This window comes from Schistocerca americana, chromosome 6 (genome assembly GCF_021461395.2).
Source record: "Schistocerca americana isolate TAMUIC-IGC-003095 chromosome 6, iqSchAmer2.1, whole genome shotgun sequence".
Classification (NCBI taxonomy): domain Eukaryota; kingdom Metazoa; phylum Arthropoda; class Insecta; order Orthoptera; family Acrididae; genus Schistocerca; species Schistocerca americana.
In genome coordinates, this window is record NC_060124.1 from 228232046 (window position 1) to 228258084 (window position 26039).

General features: G+C 45.0%; 1 protein-coding gene across 3 annotated transcripts in view; it reads left to right on the forward strand.

The window, feature by feature from the left end:
• Positions 1–26039, forward strand: part of LOC124619664 (medium-chain acyl-CoA ligase ACSF2, mitochondrial-like) — a 250681-nt gene that overhangs the window by 27213 nt on the left and 197429 nt on the right. For all 3 annotated transcript variants that reach the window (XR_006980107.1, XM_047146195.1, XM_047146196.1), the window contains exon 2: positions 17953–18121. Coding sequence is in view for 2 of the 3 variants with exons in the window: in XM_047146195.1 (XP_047002151.1) it covers positions 17953–18121 (169 nt within the window). In the remaining variant the exon portion in view is untranslated. The remainder of the gene's footprint in view (positions 1–17952; positions 18122–26039) is intronic.

The window sequence follows — 26039 nt, forward strand, 5'->3', positions numbered from 1 at the left end:
AGTCCGTGCAAAGTCCTAGAGATGGCGCCACCGGCGCGTATCGAGGTTCAAATGGTTCAAATGGCTCTGAGCACTATGGGACTTAACATCTGAGGTCATCAGTCCCCTGGAACTTAGAACTACTTAAACCTAACTAACCTAAGGACATCACACACATCTATGCCCGAGGCAGGATTCGAACCTGCGACCGTAGCGCGTATCGAGGTCATGTTTAGTTAGTAGCATCTTTGGAAAGAACGCACGCCAAGTTTCAACCATATCGGGCTATTTTTTTGTGTTTGGCATTCGTGTGAATCAAAGAAGTCGAGTGTCAAAAAATGGACGAAGAAGAATTTCGCGTGTTGATTAAACATTACTTTATGAAAGGCAGAACACCTCAGGAGCCTAAAGAGAAGCTTGATAAACATTGCGGTGACTCTGCACCTTCGATTAGAACAGTCTATAAGTGGTTTCAAAATTTTCGGAGTGGCCATATGGGCACAAGTGATGCTGAACGTTCTGGACGCCCTGTGGAGGTTACGACTCCAGAAATTATTGATCAAATTCATGATATGGTGACAGATGACAGAAGAGTTGCGGTGCGTGAGATTGCTAGTGCTGTGGGCATCTCGAGTGAACGGGTACATAATATTTTGCATAAACATTTGGACATGAGAAAGCTATCCGCAAGATGGGTACCGCGATTGCTCACGCTTGCCCATAAACGCAGTGGTGTGAAGTGTTGTAAGGATGGTTTGCAGCTGTTAAGGAAGAATCCGCAGGACTTTAAGCGTCGTTTCGTTACTGCGAATGAAACATGGATGCATTACTATATTCCGAGACCAAACAACAATCTAAACAATGGATTACCAAGGGAGAATCTGCACCAAACAAGGCAAAGACAAGTCCTTCGGCCGGAAAGGTTATGGCGACGGTCTTTTGGGCTTCGCAAGGGATAATCCTTATCGACTATCTGGAAAAGGGTAAAACTATTACAGGTACATATTATTCATCGTTATTGGACCGTTTGAGAACCGACCTGCAAGAAAAACGCCGGCGATTGGACCGCAAAAAAGTCCTTTTTCATCACGACAATGCACCAGCACACACCTCAGCAGTTGTGGTCGCAAAATTAATGGAAATAGGATTCCAACTCGTTTCATATCCCCCCTATTCTCCAGATTTGGCTCCCTCGGACTACTATTTGTTCCCCAATTTGAAGAAATGGCTGGCGGGACAAAGATTTTATTCAAACGAGGAGGTGATTGCAGCAACTAATAGCTATTTTGCAGACTTGGACAGTTCCTATTATTCGGAAGGGATCAACAAATTAGAACAGCGTTCGACAAAGTGTATAGGTGTAAAAGGAGACTATGTCGAAAAATGAAAAAGGCTTACCTCAAACACATAAGTAGTTTTTATTTTCACACGGACTTTTCAAACGCCCCTCGTACCTGTAAGAACCACACTGACTCTCTACCCGCAAGTCTCGCAGCGCTCAGCGCTGCAAAAGGCGGTTAATCAGACTTCTGACAGGTGATACCATTAAAGTTATTGTACAGTGTACAACAGACCGATGTCAGAGTTATAAGCCTATAATTTTATGCGTCTGTTCGATTACCTTACTTGGAAACGAGAATGACCTGTGTTTTTTTTTTTAATCATTAGGAACGCGTCACTTCTCTAGAGAAATACGGTACAATGCCGCTAGAAGAGGGGCAAGTTTTTCGCATACTCTGTAGTATGGAACCGGTATCCCGTCAGGTTCAGTGGTGACTACGTAGAAAAATGAAATGATGTTAATTGTTTTTTTTTTATTTCCTTTGAAAGATATGTTTACAAATAAAATATATTTTTGTGCTATAACAAAACGGTTCTTACTTAAAAAACAAACCTCAATACTTCGTGACTGACAGACTGGAGCGTTGCCGGTGTGCAGAAAGCCACGTTAGACAAGCCTCTGCATGTACTTCCAAAACAAGAAATACAGCGAGCTGGTGGCGCTCGAGAAGCAACTACGGTTGGCGGGAGACTGGGTCTTACCACTCCGTCCGCTGAAACGTCAATCACAAAGTTATTTTAATCGACGTCTAGTTTGTCATGGAATTTTGGAAGCTTCCGTTAGTAAATTAAATCCGTTAACTTGCTTGAAATCTGGGTAGAAGATAAGCTGTAAGTTATTGTTGAGGATGTGCAACGGGCCAGTTAAAATATTACATCGCTACCACACAAATTGGTGCAGAGATCTGCTCCCCCTTAAAACCTTTCCTGGCACCTTTGCAGCGAACACATTTATAAATGTGTGACTGTTTCGTGTGTGGTGCATTGGCGCTAGTGGAAGAATAGGTAGATCGGTAGCGATGGCTTTTCGTAAAAATTTTAGCGCAGATGTGAGGAATTGTTAGAAATGTTTTTCTTTGTACCTCTGCCTGTGAAAACGTGCCGAACGACACGACATTATCTTGTGTAATTAGTCGTTCTGGCTTGAAAGACTTCTAAGTCGCGAAACTCACACTGAAGTTGCAGAAGTACATGTCCAAAGGAACATGCGCTACAGGCGACTACGGACATCATGAAATACATGAAATGTATTCGCAGTTGCGAATATGGACAACCAACAGCTGTATAATGAAATAACTACAATGACAAATTGTGCCAGACCGGGACTCGAACCCTTCCCGATTGTCGTGATAAGCGGGAAATTCGGATTCGAATCCCGGTCCAGTACAAATTATCATTGTCGTCATTCCGTTATACACCTGACGGTTATATGTATTCGCAACCACGAATACATTTCATGTATACCAAACCAAACACGCTGCCTAAACCAGCAAGTTGTTCTAGAATACCAGTCTGCCACACCTTAAATAAGCAGTAATTTTTAATTATTGTTATGGTATGGTTGCTACAAATCAGTGATATTAGTTATGCGTTCACTGATAGCGTAGGATGGGAGTTTCTGAATCATGGCAATATGTGGATAGAAATAAGAAAATATTCTACTGCTCAGCCAGTATGCGCAGCTAGGACACCATTATGTTACAGGACCGTTGCTAGACAAGTCGTGCACAAGCGGCAAGATGTTCTTTTCAAAGATATTTAATCCAGAAGGAAATAACAGGGTAAGACAGTATGCCTTGTAACAATCCCTCATGCAATACTAAGTCTGTTTAAAATAGGGACTGTTGTTGAAATACGAGGGTTGGTACTTTAATAGTGGCAACAATTTATTTACAGCTCGTACAAAATTGATACGTGTTTCAAAGTTTTACTTACCTTCAAAGTAGTCACCAGCATTGTGTATAACCCGTTGCCAGCGATGTGGAAGTCGTAGGATACTCTTAGCAAAATGATCCAAATGGCTGTAAGCACTATGGGACTTAACAGCTGAGGTCATCAGTCCCCTAGACTTAGAACTACTTAAACCTAACTAACCTAAGGACATCACTCACATGCGTGCCCGAGGCAGGACTCGAACCTGCGACTGTAGCAGCAGCGCGGTTCCAGACGGCAGCTCCTAGAACCGCTCGTCCACAGCGGCCGGCTACTCTTAGCAGTGCCAGTTGTGTTGACAGTTCCAGCGGCGCGGTCTATTGCCCGACGAATTTGTAGCAGTTCTGAAGCGAATGCCGTGAAGTGTTTCCTTCAGTATAGAAATCGAGTCAGGGGAGTGCAGTAGGTGGTACAGCACTTAGCAGCCCCATCAATCAAACAAATCAGTAACAGCTTGCACTGTTCGTGCTTGAGCATTGTCCTGCAAAATGATGGCCAGGTCCTGCAGAAAGTGTCATCACTTCTGTCTGTATGCTGTTCATTTTTGGAACACAACCTACGACCATCTTAGAGACGGAAGTGATGACGCTTTCTTCATGACCTGGCCATCATTTTGCAGGACAATGCTCAAGCACGTACAATGCGAGCTGTTACTGATTTGTATGGCTGATGGGGCTGCTAAGTGTCGAATATTAACTTTGATTTCTTTGTTGGTCCTAGCGTTGTCGAGTGGCGATGCATAATGTTGCTTGGCCGCACTGACCTACAAATCGTTGAAGAGGGAACACTCACCGGTCAACCTTATAGAGACACTGTACTCCTTCTCCAGGCACGTCTTTTCAGAGGTGAGTTCGACTACGACTTTACTTTTATGGCTGACAGCGCGTGACCACATCGAACGGCGCAGGTGGAGAAGGTTGACTGGCCTGCCCGTTCCACCGACTTAAATCCCATGGAGCACGTGTGGGGTGCGTTAGGGAGACGTATTGCAACAAGTCCACATGCAGCACCGACCATTCAGCAGTTGTGAACCGCACTGGTGGAGGAATCGAACGCCCTACTGTTAGAGCTCCTCACTAATCTTGTGGCGAGCAGGGTTCAAAATGCTTCAATGGCTCTGAGCACTATGGGACTTAACATGTCATCAGTCCCCTAGACTTAGAACTATTTAAACCTAACTAACCTAAGGACATCACACACATCCATGCCCGAGGCAGGATTCGAACCTGCGACCGTAGCGCAGTGCCGTTCCGGACTGAAGCGCCCAGAACCGCTCGGCCACAACGGCCCGCAGCGAGCAGGGAAGCAAGTTGCAGGGCATGCACTGTTGTCCGTGGTTATCACACAGCCTATTAAGAACCGTGTCCGACTTTTTGTAATTTCCAGGGGACCATCATAAATTACGCTGACTTCATTACAGTTATTGTCCATTTATTATGAAGCACAATTATTACGTTACAATAACTCTCTCCCGTTTTTATCTATTAACATTGTTTTTTTTATAAAATAGATTTCATCATCGACGGTAATATTAGAAAAAATGTGAATGAAAATAGAAATTTTGTTTACAGAGAGACATAAACTTTCGATGACATGCCTCGCTCAGGTCGCCCAAGGGCTACTACTGCAGTGGATGACCGCTACCTACGGATTATGGTTGGAGGAACCCTGACAGCAACGCCTCCATGTTCAGTAATGCTTTTCGTGCAGCCACAGGACGTCGTGTTACGACTCTAACTGTGCGCAGTAGGCTGCATGATGCGCAGCTTCACTCGCGACGTCCATGGCGAGGTCCATCTTTGCAACCACGACACCTTGCAGAGCGGTACAGATAGGCCCAACAACATGCCGAATGGACCGCTCAGGATTGGCATCAAATTCTCTTCACCAATTAGTGTCGCATATGCGTTCAACCAGACAATCGTCGGAGGCGTATTTGGATGCAACCCGGTCAGGCTGAACGCCTTAGACACACTGTCCAGCGAGTGCAGCAAGGTGGAGGTTCCCTGCTGTTTTGTGGTGGCATTATGTGGGGCAGACGTACGCCGCTGGTGGTCATGGAAGGTGCCGTAACGGCTGTAAGATACGTGAATGCCATCCTCCGACCGATAGTGTAACCATATCGGCAGCATATTGGCGAGGCATTCGTTTTCATGGACGACATTTTGCGCACATCTTGTGAATGACTTCGTTCAGGATAACGACATCGCTCGACTAGAGTAGCCATCATGTTCTCCAGATATGAAGCCTTTGGGATAGATTGAAAAGGGCTGTTTATGGACGACGTGACCCACTACCACTCTGAGGGATCTGCGCCCCATCGCCTTGAGGAGTGGAACAATCTGGACCAACAGTGTCTTGATGAACTTGTGGATAGTAAGTCACGACGAATAGAGGCATGCATCAATGCAAGAGGACCTGCCACTCGGTATTAGGGGTACGGTATGTACAGCAGTCTGGACTACCACCTCTGAAGGTCTCGCTGTATAGTGGTACAACATGCAATGTGTGGTTTTCATGAGCAATAAAAAGGGCGGAAATGATGTTTATGTTGATCTCTATTCCAATTTTCTGTACAGGTTCCGAAACTCTTGGAACCGAGGTAATGCAAAACTTTTGTTCATGTTTGTATATATTTTAAATATGAAATTAACCCAAGTCTGGCCACAGTTTATACGGAATAGAACTTTTCGTTTAACCCACGAAAGTTCCATAGAGGCAAGGTGTATTGCGCTCTCAATAAAAGTTTCATTCCTGTTCATCGCATGGCGTGCTCCTCTCCATTTTCTTCTGTATTATACTGTAGCATATCTTACTATGTTTAATCCAAGTTTCATCGAGCTGGCCGGCCACGGTGGTCTAGCGGTTCTAGGCGCTCGGTCCGGAGCCGCGCGGCTGCTACGGTCGCAGGTTCGAATCCTGCCTCGGGCATGGATGTGTGTGATGTCCTTAGGTTAGTTAGGTTTAAGTAGTTCTAAGTTGTAGGGGACTGATGACCATAGATGTTAAGTCCCATAGTGCTCAGAGCCATTTTTTTTTTCATCGAGCTGTATTACTTGGCACTGACACATTATGCGAAAGTTATTTTTTCCCTTAATTTTTGGACTCTGTGGCGTAACAAGTGCTGTGTCATTTGAGAGACACAGAGGCGAGCGAGTATGCCGGGACTTACACCAGTTCATTGCTACTAGCGCCACGTCCTCATAACGCGCGTGTGCGTAGCATACAAAGTATTGTGGCATAATCTAACAATGAAATTAAGAATTGAAGTAACTTTTCCAAACTTTGTCAATATAAGCATTAGTATATTAATCTGAAAACTGTTAAATCTCAGAATGATCAGATGAATATTTTTCGCTAAACGCATTGTCTTAAGAAAAAAAATTTGGAATTTGTGGTAAGTTCTAAGGGGCCAAACAGCTGAGGTCATCGGTCCCTAGGCTTACACACTACTTAATCTAACTTAAACTAACTTACGCTAAGGACAACACACACACCCATGTCCAAGGGTGGACTCGAACCTCCAACGGGAGGAGCCGCGCGAACCGTGGCAAGGTGCTTTAGACCGCACGGCTTAAAAAAAATGTGGCGCTAAATCATGCAGCTAGAAAGCTAAAAATTGTTCAGACTGTGCAAGTGTATGTCACAATCAACTGTTACAATACTCAACTTAATCGGAGCAATAATGAGGTCAAAAACGGGTTTTTTTACGAAAAATTTAAGGGGCTAAATATTAGAATCAGGAAGATGAAAATTCGTATGTAGCCTCAGTTTGGTATAAAATACATTCACTATGTGACCCAGTTAAGCTACCTCTAATAGCTTGCAAGTAATTTACTAAAAACTAAATTTGGAACTGAAACATCCTTATTCATGATAGATTAAGTATCATTTGTATTTACAACAGAAAGTTCTAATCACAGCTCTCGATTACATTCATTAAATTGTACATCTGTAGAAAGTTTCAAGACTTTAGTGTAAATAACCATCAATACAAGGACTCTTAAAGAAGTTGTTCAGAGGTCATGTTTTACTGTGGGTTCCGTTCTAAAAATTCTAACCAGGAAAGTTTAAATGCAGTCGAGCTGAAACTTTCTCAGTAACAAAAGCCAGCTTAATAGAAAGCGGCCATTTAGTTGCTGCTGGCTGTCCCTAGAGCAGTTGACAGCAGATGTTCAGCCGTCTGCTGCACCCATGTATAAATATGGCCAGAGAGGCAGTGTAGGTACAACAGTTAGGTTGGAGCTCTGACAGTGTTTACTTGCGAGTACGTGCGAGTCATTCGTTATGGCCACGAGTGTTAGTCAGCGTTGCTTAGTCGTAGTGTCTGAGTCAACGTTGATTTGTCGTTCGCGTTCTAAGGCAGCGTTGTTTTTTCGTACGCGTCTCGTTGTACCGGGCATTTATAGGCGACAGGCGTTAGTGTATTTTGTCTGCCAGGGCCGTGACTGCGTCAGTCATGCCGAGGAAAGCATAAATAGGGCCAAGGACAGGAATTTGAGGCTAGGCGACTCTTCCGCCGACCCTTCGCGCGGCAATGTGACACCAGCCGCTCGACGGCAGTCCCGGCAAGCTGCCGGAAGAGCCGATACTGACACCACCCAACAGGTTAAGGACCGAGCGCATCGTGCCTCCCACCACAAGTCACCGACAGCTACTGGCAGTTATCACGTGAACCCTGGCCACAGCCTCGTGTGAGGGAACGATCTTCCTCTTCGTCATCCGACGACCCCCATGGCCTCTTGGTGATAGCGCTCTCACCCAGTGATGGTCAAGCCATGTCGACCCCAGCATTGATACAACAAAACGCCGTGGACGTCCCTTTGGGTGCTGTTTCGTCTACACCATCTCGTCGGCCAACGGGCATTCTGGGGACTCCGACCCTGTTGGTCTACCCCGTGGTCGAAAATCGAAACGCCCTTCCACTCGCGCCCATCCCAGCGGTCTTGAATCGGACTGAGATGCCTCCAGACCTGGAGCAGCTGCACCTGTTGTTCCATGGACCAAAACATGGGTCCCCCTCCCGATCCCACTTCTTAAAATCTACCGCCATCACCACCAGAGAAGGAGAAGATCCCTCCCATCGTGGTTTACAATCCCAAGATCTACATTAAACTGAACACTGAACTGCAACGCCTTATTACAGGCCAACTGCGGGCAGTTTACCAGAAATAACACGTCACGTACCTGTTTGACACAAAGGACGATTACCTCAAATTCCTCAACTTTGTAAAGTCAAGGACTATGGAGTATTGCACTCATCAGGCTTCTGGTGACAGAAGAACGAATCTCGTCATTAAAGACCTTTCCTGCGAAGTTACAGAAACAGACGTCAGGGATGAATTACTCTGTCTCAAGTTCCTGGATCCTTTGGTCCACCAATACAACAACAGCAACCCCGAGACCCAAAAATTAATCCCTAGACCCACTGACGTTATCTCCCTTCTTAGGAGAGATGATGTTGAATCCATTTACCAAATCAAGTATCTTCTGTGCTTCAAGGTGCATATTGAATCACATGAAAGCCATAGCTATCAGCGTTTTCAACACATTGGCAACTACTGCTCACTGCCTTTTTGATGTGTCAAGTATGCCAGCTCATACTTGTCAGAGGACTGCAAACTCCCAGCCTCAGAAAAACCCACATATGCACATTGTTTGGGCACCTCTCATAATCCCCACCACCTGGTTTCATGGAAGGGTTGCCCTATACCGGCAATTACTGCTCACTGCCGTTTGGTGTGTCAAGTATGCCGGCTCATACGTGTCAGAGGACTGCAAACTCATGGCCTTAGGAAAAAAAAACCACATGTGCTCACTGTTTGGGCACCTCTCACAATCCCCAACATCTGGCTTCCTGGAAGGGTTGCCCTATATACTAGAAGGCTATGAAGTCTTCCCGCGCTCCTAGTACGAAACCAGGGACGAATCAGCCACCCCCACCATCGTGGGATCACATTTTAAGGGGTAAGCCGACGATCATCCTACCACTGCTTCTGAGGTGCCTGTCGCATCTGTGACGCAGGAGCCCCCTCCGGATCCATCCCCTATGACCTGCCGGCCAGTGTGGCCAAGCGGTTGAAGGCGCTTCAGTCTGGAACCGCGCGACCGCTACGGTCGCAGGTTTGAATCCTGCCTTGGGCATGGATGTGTGTGATGTCCTTAGGTTAGTTAGGTTTAAGTAGTTCTACGTTCTAGGGGACTGATGACCTTAGATGTTAAGTCCCATAGTGGTCAGAGCCATTTGAACCATTTGAACCCTATGACCACATTCGCTGCTGCAGCTCAGTCTCCTCCTGCTCATCTCTCATCTGTCTTCTGTGACAAGTACCAACGCCCACCAAACTGAAAGACTGTCTGCAATCTCCTCACGCCCACCTATTGAAGTGCCACAGCCCTCCATTGTGTCTCCTTCTCCACCAGTAACCGTGCCCACCACTGTCCATTGCATGTCAAGCTGCCCACCTGGGATATTCCCACAGTGATGAAGACAGATGCTTCTTTCTGGGATGACATGAGAGAGATCCTCCAGGTCATCTGTCTGTTCATACAGCCCCACAACAGGGCTGTCACTCGTGAAACAGCTCAAACGATCCATCAGTTGGAGAACGGCCTCAACAAGGTCACCACCCTTGTTGACAGGCTAAGCCAGATTTTATTATAATGGCGAATCGCCCACTGTACAACCACCAGCCCCTATGGATCCAGTTGTCTGTATTCTTAATGCTAATGGCATTAAACAGATGAAGACTTAACTGAATATCTTCCTCTACGACCACCATGTGGACATTTGACTCAGAAACCCTCATGAAATCCACTGACGATGTTCGTCTCTGCAACGTGGTTTGCTGTTGCGCTGACTGACTCCATTGCTGAGGTGGGGGCATGGCATGGTTCCTACATGAGACACTCATTAATAATCACAAAACTCTCCAACCACTAGAACATGTAGAGGCTACAGTGGTCACTATTTCTACCCAACTTGGTGCTATTACTTTTGCTGCAGCGTATTTGAGCCCTAACCTACCACTTCTTGCCGCAGACCTCTGTACCTTGACGTCATTTGACAAACTTTTTGTTTGGGCAGATCTCAATGCCAAGCATTCGGCTTGGAATTCTCACATTGCTAATCCCAAGGGCAGACTCCTCCTTGACCTGGAAGATCCTCTGGCGCTGTTGGTCTGTAGCCCACACACTCCCACAAGTATACCAGTCTGTTCCGACAGCCAGCTGGCCAGCTGGACATTCTGGATGAAGCCATTTTGAAGAACGTTGCAGTGCAGTTTTCGGTGGAAAGATCCACAAACTGGCCTGTGATCATGACCCCGTGCTCCTGCACCTTACTGACATCACACTGTCTTTTGATTTCCGTTCTACCATGACCATCATGGATTGGAACAAATTTTCCAGGATCGTCAACAACAACACTTTGCAAAGGATCGTCAGCAACAAGACTCGACAGTACCTTGACCTGACAACACCTGCCAATCTGGTTAATGCCAATCCAGAAGGTGATGAAGGCCTCTACTTCCATTGTCCTAAGGGCTTTAACCCCACTGGATAACTTGCCTCCCTTATTGCATGAACTCAAAATCCAGAAGAACCGCTACTGCAGGTGGTGGAAGCAGTTTCTTGACCCTCGGAATAAGCATTGCATGAAGCCTCTCCAACGTGAATTCTACCAACGCCTCGCCCATTGGAAAATAGAACAATGGGAAGACAAGTGGTCTGCCTTTCTCCTCCAGCATAAATCAGAATTGGCTGTTGGCCCTAGCGCTTCACGGTGAAGACCAACCATCCCATCTGCACTGTGCACAGCTTATGATGCCCTCCGTGTGATAGAAACCCTGGCCGATGCATTTCAGATCCAGATCCAATTGCTTATCCAGGACCTTATGCCTGATGAACTCTAGAATGGACGCGATATTCTGGTGGCTGTTGCCGCTTTCAGATAAAGACTACCTCTGACTGACCTCACCTTACATCCTAAGTGGAAGTCCAATTGAACCTTTGGGGAAAGCATGAGCAGTCGGCTCCAGGTTTGGATGGCATCTTAAACGAACATCTCCGCCAGCTTCCATCGAGCCACTTGTCTTATTTACCAGCATCCTGAACCGCTGTCTTACAACCAGCATTTTCTCCCCACAGTGGAAGCAGGCTAAACTGATTCCCATCCCCAAGCTCTCGAAGGATACCATGTCAAAGGTTCTACAATCTTTGATTCTCTACCGCATTTCCCAGACTTTGGCGGCGGCTGGGACAGTCCATCCAGAACAGTTCGCATTCCCTTCCCACCTGTCGGCCGAACTCCAAGGTCTTAGGATCACATAACATGTCAGCAAGCGCTTTAACTCCACCGAGTCGACGCGAGCGGTTTTCCTGGACTTGCAAAATGTGTACGACAAGATTTGGCAGGACAATCTTGTACACAATATGCTGGCACAGACGACCATTCCCGACGTCTGTGTCAAGATCGTGGATAATTTCCTCCACGATAGAACCTTCTTGGTTACTCAGCAAGGAAAATGCTCAAGCTTAGGTCACATGACGATGGGTACCCCTTAAGGCTCTGTGTTGTCTCATATCCTCTTTAACATTTATGTTAATGATATGCCAGTCATCCCACACTGCTACCTGGCGCAATACTTCGATGGTACGGCGCTCTATACGACCGGCCACAACACGGACCAGCTCACTGCTCGTCTCCAGCGACTGATGGACGCGACAGTGACCTGGTGTCGTTCAAATAAGATTGCCCTCAAGATTGCCGCCAAAACTGCGGCAGTCTACTCGCCAAACGGCACCCAATCCTCCGCCACAAGATCACTATTGAAGGCATCTTGGTCCCATGGTCCCCTGATACCAAATATTTAGGTGTCTGTACGTATAAAAAACTGCTCTTCCATCGATCTGCAGAATACGTCACCCAAGAAGGACAGAAGCTGATAAAAGCGTTGTACCCAATGATCAACAGCAGGGAATTGAACCTAGAAACCAAGCTCCGACTGTACCAGATGGTTGTCCACCTTTCCCTCACCTATGGCAGCACTGCGTGGCCACAGATGCAGAGCCTCCAGCGCCTGCAGAATAAGGTGCTTCAGTGACGCCTGCATGTCCCTCTCCTCACGAGGGTAGTTAGCGCCCAAACAAGGTAACTGTGAAGACGTCAATTGGAGAGAAGGCAAGGCATCTCAATGACAAAGTGGATGCCCTGCACGACACGGTGACTGGCTTACAAAACATTGGCACCATAACTCCCTAGCACTGACACCGCCACCCTGTTCCTGTCACCATTGTTGAGGTATCATATTCAGAACATGACTAACGATAGCCCTGTTACGGTCACTAATGAAGTAGCAGTCTTTATATGACTACTCCATATGTGTCGACCATCATACGACTAGTAATATTAGTACTTATGTAGTTGTGATATATTGATTGTTACCTTGAACTTCCACTGTTGGAGGGTGCTATGGGACTTCAAGTGCCACCACCACACCTTCAACATGCACTCCAATGACATCATTGTAGGATACAACATATTTATCTTTACAGCAAGACAGTAAGACCGAGATCCATCGGCGACGCTCTAGCTCAACCTATCACAAAGAAAAGGACCCACGTGGCGGCAGACACTTCGCACCGAGCTATTAATCTGTCCGCGTCAGTCGAACGCCGGCTTACGCGCTGCGTCGGATGACGTCAGAGATAGCCACCTACCAAACGTGCTCGGTAAAAGTCGGAAGCGCACTCGCAAGGACTGCACACAGTCCCTGGATCGCTTAGATTTCACGGAAGTAACTGTGTGTGTAAGCAGTAATGTTGACAAAACCGCGTGGCAAGTGGTGAGATTTATTTCACTTTTGTGGCGGGCAGTTAACTTGGATGATTGTAAGTCAGGGCGATAGACTATTTTACTTGGAAGTTACCGTAGAGTTTTCCTCTGAATTGCTGATAGTGCTATAATAGGTACATTATTATTATTATCAGGAATACTATCATGTTTATGCATGGGAACTTTTTGAATATATTAATCAGAACTCAAAACTTTTATTTATAGACATGGTTCCTGATCCCGTTGAATAAATACACTACTGGCCATTAAAACTGCTACACCACGAAGATGACCTGATACAGACGCAAAATTTAACCGACAGGAAGAAGATGCTGTGATATGCAAATGATTAGTTTTCAGAGCATTAACACAAGATTGGCGCCGGTGGTGACACCTACAACGTACTCACATGAGGAAAGTTTCCAACCGATATCTCATACACAGACAGCAGTTGACCGGCGTTGCCTAGTGAAACGTTGTTGTGATGCCTCGTGTAAGGAGGAGAAATGCGTACCATCACGTTTCCGACTTTGATAAAGGTCGGATTGTAGCCTACCGCGATTGCGGTTTATCGTATCGCGACATTGCTGCTCGCGTTGGTCGAGATCCAATGACTGTTAGCAGAATATGGAATCCGAGGGTTCAGGAGGGTAATACGGAACGCCGTGCTGGATCCCAACGGCCTCGTATCACTAGCAGTCGAGATTACAGGCATCTTATACGTATGGCTGTAACGGATCGTGCAGCCACGTCTCTATCCCTGAGTCAACAGATGGGGACGTTTGCAAGACAACAACCATCTCCACGAACAGTTCGACGACGTTTGCAGCAGCTTGGACTATCAGCTCGGAGATCATGGCTGCGGTTACCCTTGACGCTGAATCACAGACAGGAGCGCCTGCGATGGTGTACTCAACAAAGAACCTGGGTGCACGAATGGCAAAACGTCATTTTTTCGGATGAGTCCAGGTTCTGTTTACAGCATCATGACGGTCGCATCCGTGTTTGGCGACATCACAGTGAATGCACATTGGAAGCGTGTATTCGTCATCGCCATACTGGCGTATCACCCTGCGTGATGGTATGGGGTACCATTGGTTACACGTCTCGGTCACCTCTTGTTCGCATTGACGGCACTTTTAACAGTGGACGTTACATTTCAGATGTGTTACGACCCGTGGCTCTACCCTTCATTCGATCCCTGCGAAACCCTACATTTCAGCAGGATAATGCACGACCGCATGTTGCAGGTCCTGTACGGGCCTTTCTGGATACAGAAAATGTTCGACTGCTGCCCTGCCCAGCACATTCTCCAGATCTCTCACCAACTGAAAACGTCTGGTCAATGGTGGCCGAGCAACTGGCTCGTCACAATACGCCAGCCAGTACTCTTGATGAACTGTGGTATTGTGTTGAAGCTGCATGGACAGCTGTACCTGTACACGCCATCCAAGCTCTGTTTGACTCAATGTCCAGGCGTATCAAGGCCGTTATTACGGCCAGAGGTGTTTGTTCTGGGTACTGATTTCTCAGGATCTATGCACCCAAATTGCGTGGAAATGTAATCACATGTCAGTTCTAGTATAATACTGGGTGAAAAGTATTTAAACCGACAAACTCTGGGAGGTTGTAGGGGTCATCAAAACAAATATTTTTCCCTAATGTCATTTTTTCCTATGAGGAGTATTTAAACCGGTAGAGGTAGATTTCTCTGGCAACAAAGTAATTAAACCAACAAATACTTTTCCATTTCTTTATGATCAAGATACAAACACTAACACAACCCAATCTCAATTATAGTAGATTTTCAAAAATGCTTCAATTGAGACGTAAACAAAGGTTACATCGTCGGATCATGTTCTGTCTGACACGGGCAAAAACCCCAGGAGTATCCTGAATTATTCCTGCTGCTGCTACTATTCGGGCAATCAGATCCTCTTCTGATGCAACAGGAGTTGCGTAAACAAGGTTGCGCACCGCTCTCCAAACAAAAATTCCAGAGGGGACATATGTGGGGATCGAGCAGGCCATGGTACAGGACCACCTCTGGCAATCCACGATTCTGGGAACCGTAGGTCCAGGAATCGACGCACACGACGACTGAAATGTGCCGGCGCCCCGTCATGTTGGAGCGACATGCGTTGTCTTGTAGGGAGCGGGACATGTTCCAGCAATACTGGCAATGCTCTGGCGAGAAAATTGTAATAGTGCCTGCCATTTAATGGCCTAGGTATCAGATACAGCCCAATTAAACAGTCCCCAACAACACCGACCCACACATTAACGAAGAACCGCATTTGATGAGCGATAGTAACTGTGGCATGTGGGTTATCCTCACTCCAAACATGCGAATTGTGCATGTTGAAGACTCCATCACACCCGAATGTTGCTTCATCGGTAAACAACACAGAGGATGGAAATGTAGGATGCAATTCACACTGTTCCAGGTACCACTGCGAAAACTGTGCTCTGGGTGGATAATCGACTGGTTCCAGGTTGTGGACATGCTGTAAGTGAAATGGACGTAACAATTGCTCCCGAAGGACTGTTCCTACATTCGTCTGATTCGTCCCCATGTTACGTGCAATTGCACGAGTGCTGATTGAAGGATCCCACTCCACATGCTGCAAGACAGCTTCCTCAAATTACAGCGTTCTTATCGTGCGACAGCCTCCCTGTCCAAGTAATCTGCTAAAAGACCCAGTCGCACGCAGACGTTGATACACAGCAGCAAAGGTCGTATGATGCAGGATACGGCAATTAGAATATTGTTGTTGATAAACCCGGTGTGCAGCTCGTCCTTTGTGGTGCGCTACGTAGTACGCACCAACCATCTCTGTGTACTCACTCCATGTGTATCGCTCCATTAGTAAACAGAGGCAATGCACTACTTCACTGGTGGAGAGCAGTTGCCTACAACTGAAGACCGTAATACGCCATCTACCAACTGAAGATCGTAATACAACCACTAACAACTGAAGACCGTAATACGGCCTCGTCCGGTTTAAGTAATCCTCATAGGAAAAAAATTATGTTAGGGCAAAATATTTGTTTTCGTGTCCCCTACAACCTACCAAAGTTTGTCGGTTTAAATACTGTTGTGTACATAGTTCCGCGTAGTCAGCGTGTACACAACTTTCCCAATAGAGCGCGCCCCACTAAGCACAACAGCGCAGGCGCAGCGCTCGTCCATCTCCGCACTACGAGATGGTGCTGCCTTAGAGATGGACCAAATTCTGCTTCCGCCGATCCGCATATTAATATGTAACGCAGCCAATGAGATTGCTGCTAACATAGAACCTTTTCTCCTCGCGGATCACACTCGCGCAGTGATACATGAACGCGCGAGGTATTATAACGAGTGTACAGACCTCCGATTAGTCAGTCTGCATTTGCCTGCACCAGTCTGTACCAGTCTGCATTTGTCTGCACCAGTCTGCATTAGTCTGCATTAGTCTCTACCAGTCTATAGTCAAGTTTCAGTCTGCACCTAAGAAGATTATCATATTTCTGTACATAGCTACGAAGATAAATGTATAGACACTTTGTCAAGTATCAGAGATATGTGACAATAAGGTTAATGTACCAAGACCAAAGGAACTTCAGATTGTCAATTGTAAATAGCATCCAGAATCAAGTTACGTAATGTCTATGCTTTTTATTATTTTAATAAATGTGTATGAAATTTAATCAATTTCTGTTTAAAGTTGGTCACCGTCAATCTGCTACTCTAAGCGTGCAAGTGGCATTTCTATTGTCTGACCTAACGGCAGAAGATAAACACGCCACGATAAGACCACGAGACATAATGTTGACACTTGCCTACTTCGTTAGAGCGACAAGTCAAATAATCTGATGGTGTGTGTATCGAAGGTCTTACAGTACGCACACCACAAATACTTTTCACCCTGTAAGTTTGTCCAATGAGTACCCGTTTATCATCTGCATTTCTTCTTGGTGTAGCAATTTTCATGGCCAGTATTGTAGTTAGTAGGAACATTTTCTTTCAGCGAGTACAAGAATAATGTGGACTTGCAGATTGGAAATTATGGTCAGTATGTTACCGTCGTTGTCTCAGACGTTATGTCTGGTTAAAAATTGAAAGTGACGCGGACCTTGATCAAGCGTGACTTCCTTTTAACTGTACGGTATATGTTACATTGCATTTAGGAACATTTGGGTAATTGAACATGTATCAATAATTACAGATTTCTGTAGTTGTATATATACGTTTGGATGTAGCTGTATTGCGTTGATGTACTGGTGGATATTGTGTGGTATTACTCCTGTAGTTGATAGTATAATTGGTATGATGTCAACTTTATTCTGATGCCACATGTCTTTGACTTCCTCAGCCAGTTGGATGTATTTTTCAATTTTTTCTCCTGTTTTCTTCTCTATATTTGTTGTATTGGGTATGGATATTTCGATTAGTTGTGTTAATTTCTTCTTTTTATTGGTGAGTATGATATCAGGTTTGTTATGTGGTGTTGTTTTACCTGTTGTAATGGTTCTGTTCGAGTATTATTATTATTATCATAAAAATTACTGTTAAAAGTGTATTCATGTGCGGTATGTTAAAAATGGCAGGCAGCGGGATTGGGGGGGGGGGGGAGGGAGGGAGTGGGAGATGAGGGACAGTAAATAACATGTGAACCTTCTTTCCTTCAGAAACGAACCCTGGATCTGCACCTCTTCATCTTTTTCGACTCCTATCCCCTGCTCTTTCACCGTACCCCTACTCTTTTGGCCTTCCTCATTTCTTCTAATCTCCACGACCCGTACTGAAACGGCGCCCGACTGCCGCAGCGTGGTTTCGCTATCGCCTGCACGGTGGAAGTTCAGACGGCGTTGCTGGTCGGCAGGTTGAGCGCGCCGCCGCCCAGCTATTGGCACCAGCCGAGCGCAGACCCGCTCCTGGCGATCACCGTGGGCCAGCTAGTGGACAGCGCCGCAGACCGCTTCGGCTCCCGGGAGGCGCTCGTCTCCTGCCACCAGGGCGTGCGGCTCACCTTCAGCGAGGTCAAGCGCCGGGTGAGTTCAATCCGTCCCCAGCACGACGTCGCTGCACTTGCTGGCCGAAGGCTGGTCTGAACCTTGCTTCGCATAGTGTTGCTGGAGGTGGTATACAGGGTGTTACAAAAAGGTACGGCCAAACTTTCAGGAAACACTCCTCACACACAAAGAAAGAAAATATGTTATGTGGACATGTGTCCGGAAACGCTTACTTTCCATGTTAGAGCTCATTTTATTACTTCTCTTCAAATCACATTAATCATGGAATGGAAACACACAGCAACAGAACGTACCAGCGTGACTTCAAACACTTTGTTACAGGAACTGTTCAAAATGTCCTCCGTTAGCGAGGATACATGCACCCACCCTCCGTCGCATGGAATCCCTGATGCGCTGATGCATCCCTGGAGAATGGCGTACTGTATCACAGCCGTCCACAATACGAGCACGAAGAGTCTCTACATCTGGTACCGGGGTTGCGTAGACAAGAGCTTTCAAATGCCCCCATAAATGAAAGTCAAGAGGGTTGAGGTCAGGAGAGCGTGGATGCCATGGAATTGGTCTGCCTCTACCAATCCATCGGTCACCGAATCTGTTGTTGAGAAGCGTACGAACACTTCGCAGTCGAAGTGCAGGAGCTCCATTGTGCATGAACCACATGTTGTGTCGTACTTGTAAAGGCACATGTTCTAGCAGCAGAGGTAGAGTATCCCGTATGGAATCATGATAACGTGCTCCATTGAGAGTAGGTGGAAGAACATGGGGCCCAATCAAGACATCACCAACAATGCCTGCCCAAACGTTCACAGAAAATCTGTGTTGATGACGTGATTGCACAATTGCGTGCGGATTCTCGTCAGCCCACACATGTTGATTGTGAAAATTTACAATTTGATCACGTTGTAATGAAGCCTCATCCGTAAAGAGAACATTTGCACTGAAATGAGGATTGACACATTGTTGGATGAACCATTCGCAGAAGTGTACCCGTGGAGGCCAATCAGCTGCTGATAGTGCCTGCACACGCTGTACATGGTACGGAAACAACTGGTTCTCTCGTAGCACTCTCCATACAGTGACGTGGTCAACGTTACCTTGTACAGCAGCAACTTCTCTGACGCTGACATTAGGGTTATCGTCAACTGCACGAAGAATTGCCTCGTCCATTGCAGGTGTCCTCGTCGTTTTAGGTCTTCCCCAGTCGCGAGTCATAGGCTGGAATGTTCCGTGCTCCCTAAGACGCCGATCAATTGCTTCGAATGTCTTCCTGTCGGGACACTTTCGTTCTGGAAATCTGTCTCGATACAAACGTACCGCGCCACGGCTGTTGCCCCGTGCTAATCCATACATAAAATGGGCATCTGCCAACTCCGCATTTGTAAACGTTGCACTGACTGCAAAACCATGTTCGTGATGAACACTAACCCGTTGATGCTACGTACTGATTTGCTTGATGCTAGTACTGTAGAGCAATGAGTCGCATGTCAACACAAGCACCGAAGTCAACATTACCTTCCTTCAATTGGGCCAACTGTCGGTGAATCGAGGAAGTACAGTACATACTGACGAAACTAAAATGAGCTCTAACATGGAAATTAAGCGTTTCCGGACACATGTCCACATAACATCTTTTCTTTATTTGCGTGTGAGGAATGTTTCCTGAAAGTTTGGGCGTACCTTTTTGTAACACCCTGTATTGTTGGCTCCCTCCGAACTTTGAGCTGACTTTGTTACCCAGACCATGATTCGAAGTTTAAGGCCCTGGGAGTATAAAACATTCCGTTAGAACTACTGATAGTCTTGTGAGAGCCACCTGTGACAAAACTCTTCCATCTGGTGAGCAAGATGTATGACACAGGCGAAATATCCTCAGACTCCAAGAAGAATAATAATTCCAATTCCGAAGAAAGCAGGTGCTGACGTATGTGAAAACTACCGAACTGTCAGTTTAATAAGTCACAGCTGCAAAATACTATCACGAGTTCTGTACAGACTAATGGAAAAACTGGTAGAACCCGACCTTGGGGACGTTAACTTTAGATCCCGGAGAAATTAAGGACACGTGAGGCGATACTGATCCTAAGATTTCTCATGGAAGATAGTTTAAGGAAAGCCAAAACTATGTTTATAGCATCTGTAGACTTAGAGAAAGCTTTTGACAATGTTGACTGGAATACTCTACTCCAAATTCTAAAGATGGCAGGGAGCAAAAGGCTATTTACAATTTGGAAATTATAGATTTCGGCGATCAGTTGTCCTTTTTAAATTTTATCGGCATATCTAGATTTCAGCTAGAAGCTAGCCATTCTCAATGCACTATTATTTATGCTCAATGCATGTAATGCCTGTTGGTCGGGCTTCATCCACAGGTCATTGCCGACCAAAAGGCATTACATGCATTGAGCATAAATAATAGTGCATTGAGAATGGCTAGCTTCTAGCTGAAATCTAGATCTGCCAATAAAATTTAAAAAGGACGACTGATCGCTGAAATCTATAATTAACCAGTCAATATAACAGTCGCTGAGTGCAACAGCTTTCCGAATGGAAGGTAACCTGATGAATATTTATAAAAATGGTTCAAATGGCTCTGAGCACTATAGGACTTGACATCTGAGGTCATCAGTCCCCCAGAACTTAGAACTACTTAAACCTAACTAACATAATGACGTCACACACATCCATGCCCGAGGCAGGAATCGAACCTGCGACCGTAGCAGTCGCGCGGTTGCGGACTGAAGCGCCTAGAACCGCTCGGCCACCGCGGCCGGCAAATATTTATGATTTGTACAGAAACCAGATGGCAGCCATAAGAGGCGAGGGGCACGAAAGGGAAGCAGTAGTTGAGAAGGGAGCGAGATGGGGTTGTAGCCTACCCTTGATGTTATTCAATCTGCACATTGCACAAGCAGTAAAGGAAACCAAAGAAAAATTTGAAGTAGGAATTAAAATCCAAGGAGAATACATAAAAATTTTAAGGTTTGCTGATGACATTGTAATTCTGTCAGAGACAGCAAAGGGCTTGGAAGAACATTTGAACCTAGTGGATAGTGTCTTGGAAGGAGGAAAAAAGATGAACATAAAAAAAAAGCAAATCGAAGATAATGGAATGCAGTCGAATTAAATCACGCGATGCTGCTGGAATCGGATCAGTAAACGAGACACCCGAAGTAGTATATGAAGTTTTTTGGGGGGCAGCAAAATAACTGATGACGGCCGAAGCAAAGAGTAGAAAAAATGTAGACATGCAATAGCAAGAAAGGCGTTCCTGCACAAGAGATGTTCGTTAATACCGAGTACAATTTAAGTGTCAACAAGTCTTTTCTGAAAGTTTATGTATGGCGTATAGCCACGTATGGAACTGAAACATGGGCGATAAACAGTTTAGACAAAAAGGGAATAGAAGCTTTCGAAATGTGGTACTACAGAAGAATGCTGGAGATTAGCTGCGTAGATCACGCAGGTAATGAGATTGCTGAACAGAATTGGGGAGAAAAGAAATTTATGGCACAACCTGACTAGAAGAAAGCATCGGTTGGTGGGACTTATTCTGAGACATCAAGGAATCACTACTTTAGCAATCGAGGGAAGCGTAGGGGGCAAAAATCGTAGAGGAAGACCAACTGATGAATACATTAAGCAGGTTCAGAAGGAGGTAGGTTGCAGAAGTTACCCGGAAATGAAGAGACTTGCACTATATAGAGTAGCATGGACATCTGCAATCAACTCAGTCTTCGGACTGAAGACCTAAACGACAACAACAACAACCGCATAGTGCTCTGTTACAGGTCGCACTTTAGTAACGAGGTGTGCTAGGATTCAGGACACTATATCGCTATAAACGCGTAAAAAGTGCACACTATTTATTACTGGATCTATTCTACTCTGAGATATTGTACTCTAATCTATTCTCTCTTCTTTGGAAGAGATCCTTTGGTGTTTTGTTTTGTATTTTCCCGGTCAATCAGAAGGTATCCAGCGGGGAACTTTTCCTATTAGAGTTCTATCGGATGTTTTCCCCATTAAATTTGTGGGCAGAAAAGGAAAATGACTATTGGTTTTTTAGTCCGTTATGAAACATTTGTTAAACTGCTATGCAATGTGGGCCCGTGAATTTTTTTATAGTTGTATTTCATGTCATACCAATATTATAAAATATGCAAGTAGTTTTAGCTACATGTTTTTGAGTGTCCAGCTAAGTAAAAACCTACATACTCTAATCTATATTACTAAACGGCTATTTTCAGTATTCCATATACTTATTTACTGAATTTAAAAATTTAACATACTTTCATAACACACTCATTAAGAGGTATAATATTACGTTTAAGGTTTTACACAATAAGACAAGTATTAAAGATAGAAACTTTGTGTATGCCTTAGGCACGTGTCGCAAATTACGTAGACTGTGTTGCTCTGGGTGTTGTAGATTATGTGATTCTCCATCAGATCCAGATGACAAAAACTGTGGGAAACCCAGAAGCCTCAGTGTAAGATCCAAGAAAATGCTCCCGCACATGAGACTATCAAAATTCTAGTGGTTAACTGCCGAAACTTTCACAACAAAACGCAAGAGTACGTAGCGCTTTTAAAAAGCACTGAAGCGCACTTAATAATAGGCACAGAAAGCCGGTTAAAACCTGAAGTTCACAGTATTGAGATCTTTAGCAAAAATATAATAAGCATGTACCGAAAGGATAGGGAAACAGGAAATGGAGGTGGTGTGTTTCTCACAGTAGACAAGAAACTCACATCCACCGTGACAGAAATTGAAGCTGCGTATGAGATTTTTTGGTCAAGACTCATTATCAAGGGTAAAAATTATAACAGGGTCCTTCTGTCGACCACCAGATTCTCGTCCCGATGCAAACGAAAACTTTAGAGGAACCTCTGTGCGCTTGTACATAAGTTTCCTAGCGGTACTGTAATCAATGGAGGAGACTTCAATCATCCAACAGTCAGCTGGGATACGTACAGTTTTGTTAGTGATGGGCGTGACAAGATATCCTATGAAACAAACTAGGACAGTTAGTTTGTGACTCCACTCATGATGGAAATATATTAGATCTAACGACAACAAACAGCCCTAACCTCTCTGAGAACGTCCACATCGAAACTGGTATCAGTGACCATGATGCAGTTATAGCAACAATGAATACCAAAACACAAATGGCAACTAAAACAAGCAGAAAATTTATATGTACAGCAAACTAGACAGAGAAACGGTGGTGTCATGCCTCAACGAAGATCTTGAAACTTTTACCTCAGGACGGGAGAATTTAGGGGAAGTATGGCTCAAGTTTCAATGAATAGTTGGCTGTGCACTTGTATGCATGTACACAGCAGGACAGTTCATTACGGGAGTCATCCTCCAGGCTACGCAATCACGGTAAAGAAACTTCTAAGGAAACAGAGACTACTGAATAAGAAGCGTAAAACAAAGTGTAGGACTATAGATGGAGAGATGCTGAATGAAACACGTTTGGCAGTCAAGAGAACAATGTGTGAAGCCTTTAGTGACTACCGTAGCAGAATATTGTCAAATGATCTTTCACAACTCAGAGATATCTTTTCATATGAAAAGGCTGTTAGTGGTACCCAACAACTCATGGACAAGACTGGAACTGAAATTGAGAGTAGGAATGCAAAAACAGAAACTCTTAACTCTGTTTTCAAATGTTCCTTTACAAAGCAAAACCCAGGAGTATTTCCCCAGCTTAATTCTCGTACCACTGAAAAGATAAGTAAAATAGATATTAACGTTGAGAAACTTCTGAAATTGTTAAAATCGAATAAGTCCCAGATCTCAGTGGAATCCCTATCATATTCTATGCCCAATTCGCCGCCAAGTTAGCCCCTCTGTTGACTATAATGTATCGTAGATCCCTCGAACAAAAAATTGTGCCCAGTAGTTGGAAGAAAGCACAGGTCACTCGTGTCTACAAGAAGAGTAGCTGAAGTGATCCTCAAAACTAGCGTCGAACATCGTTGACATCGATTTGTTGTAGAATCTTAGAAGATATCCTTAGGTCAAACTTAATGAGGTGTCTCGAACGACCTCCTACATGTCAACCGGCTTAGATTTCTGAAACTGGAGATTATGAAACCTAACTCACACTTTTCTCACACGACATAATGAAAGCCACGGATTGGGGTAATCAGATGGATGCAGTATTTCTCGATTAACGAAACGCATTTGACTTAGCACCACGCCTACGCTTATTATCTAAAGTACGATAATGTGGGGTGTCAGATGAAATATGTGACTGTATTGAAGATTTCTTGGTAGGAGAACACAGCATGTTATCTTTGACGGAGAGTCATCGAAAGATGTGGAAGTAACTTCGGGTGTACGCGGGAAAGTGTGTTGGGTCCTTTGCTGTTTATATTGTATATTAATAATCTTGCGAACAATATTAATAGTAATCTCTGACTTTTCGCAGATGATGCAGCTACCTACAGTGAAATACAATCTGAACGAAGCTTTACAAATATTCAGCCAGACGTTGAAAAGATTTCAAAGATGTGCACTGATTGGTAGCTTGTTTTAAATGTTCAGAAATGTAAACCTGTGCACTTCAAAAAACGAAAAAAACATAGTAACCCATTAAAATAAGATGTAGTGAGTCACAGCGGGAATCTGTAAATTCATACAAATACTTGGGTGTAACACTTAGCAGGGACATGAAGTAGAACAATGGCATAAACTCAGTCTTTCGTAAAGGAGGGAGCACAAATCGGTTTATTGGTAGAATACTAGGGAAATGCAATCAGGCTGCAAAAGGAGATTGTTTGCAAACCACTTGTGTCACCCATCCTACAATATTACTCAAGTGTGTGGGACTCGTACCAAATATGACTAGCGGGGGATATTGAATGTATACGTAGAAAGGCAGCACGAATGGTCACATGTTTGTTTGACCTGCGCGACAGTGACACTGAGATGTTGAAATGACTGAACTAGTAGACTCTTCAAGATAGACGGAAACTATCCCGAGACAGTCTAACAAAGTAACTAGAAATCGACTTTAAATGATGACTATAGGAAATACACTGTAACCCCCTACGTATCGCTCCCACAAGAGTCGTGAAGATAAGGCTATATTAATTACAGCACGCGTAGAGGCATTTCAACAATAATTTTTCCCGCGCTCCATACGTGAATGGAGCGGCAAAAAGTCATAATAACCAGTACAGTGGGACGTACCCTCTGCCATGCACTTAACAGTGGTTAGCAGGGTATATGTAGATATACGAGGGCAGTTCAATAAGGAATGCAACGCATTTTTTTTCTCGGCCAATTTTGGTTGAAAAAACCGGAAATTTCTTGTGGAATATTCTCAAACATTCCCGCTTCGTCTCGTATAGTTTCATTGACTTCCGACAGATGGCAGCGCTGTACGGAGCTGTTAAAATGGCGTCTGTAACGGATGTGCGTTGCAAACAACGGGCAGTGATCGAGTTTCTTTTGGCGGAAAACCAGGGCATCTCAGATATTCATAGGTGCTTGCAGAATGTCTACGGTGATCTGGCAGTGGACAAAAGCACGGTGAGTCGTTCGGCAAAGCGTGTGTCATCATCGCCGCAAGGTCAAGCAAGACTGTCTGATCTCCCGCGTGCGGGCCGGCCGTGCACAGCTGTGACTCCTGCAATGGCGGAGCGTGCGAACACACTCGTTCGAGATGATCGACGGATCACCATCAAACAACTCAGTGCTCAACTTGACATCTCTGTTGGTAGTGCTGTCACAATTGTTCACCAGTTGGGATATTCAAAGGTTTGTTCCCGCTGGGTCCCTCATTGTCTAACCGAACACCATAAAGAGCAAAGGAGAACCATCTGTGCGGAATTGCTTGCTCGTCATGTGGCTGAGGGTGACAATTTCTTGTCAAAGATTATTACAGGCGATGAAACATGGGTTCATCACTTCGAACCT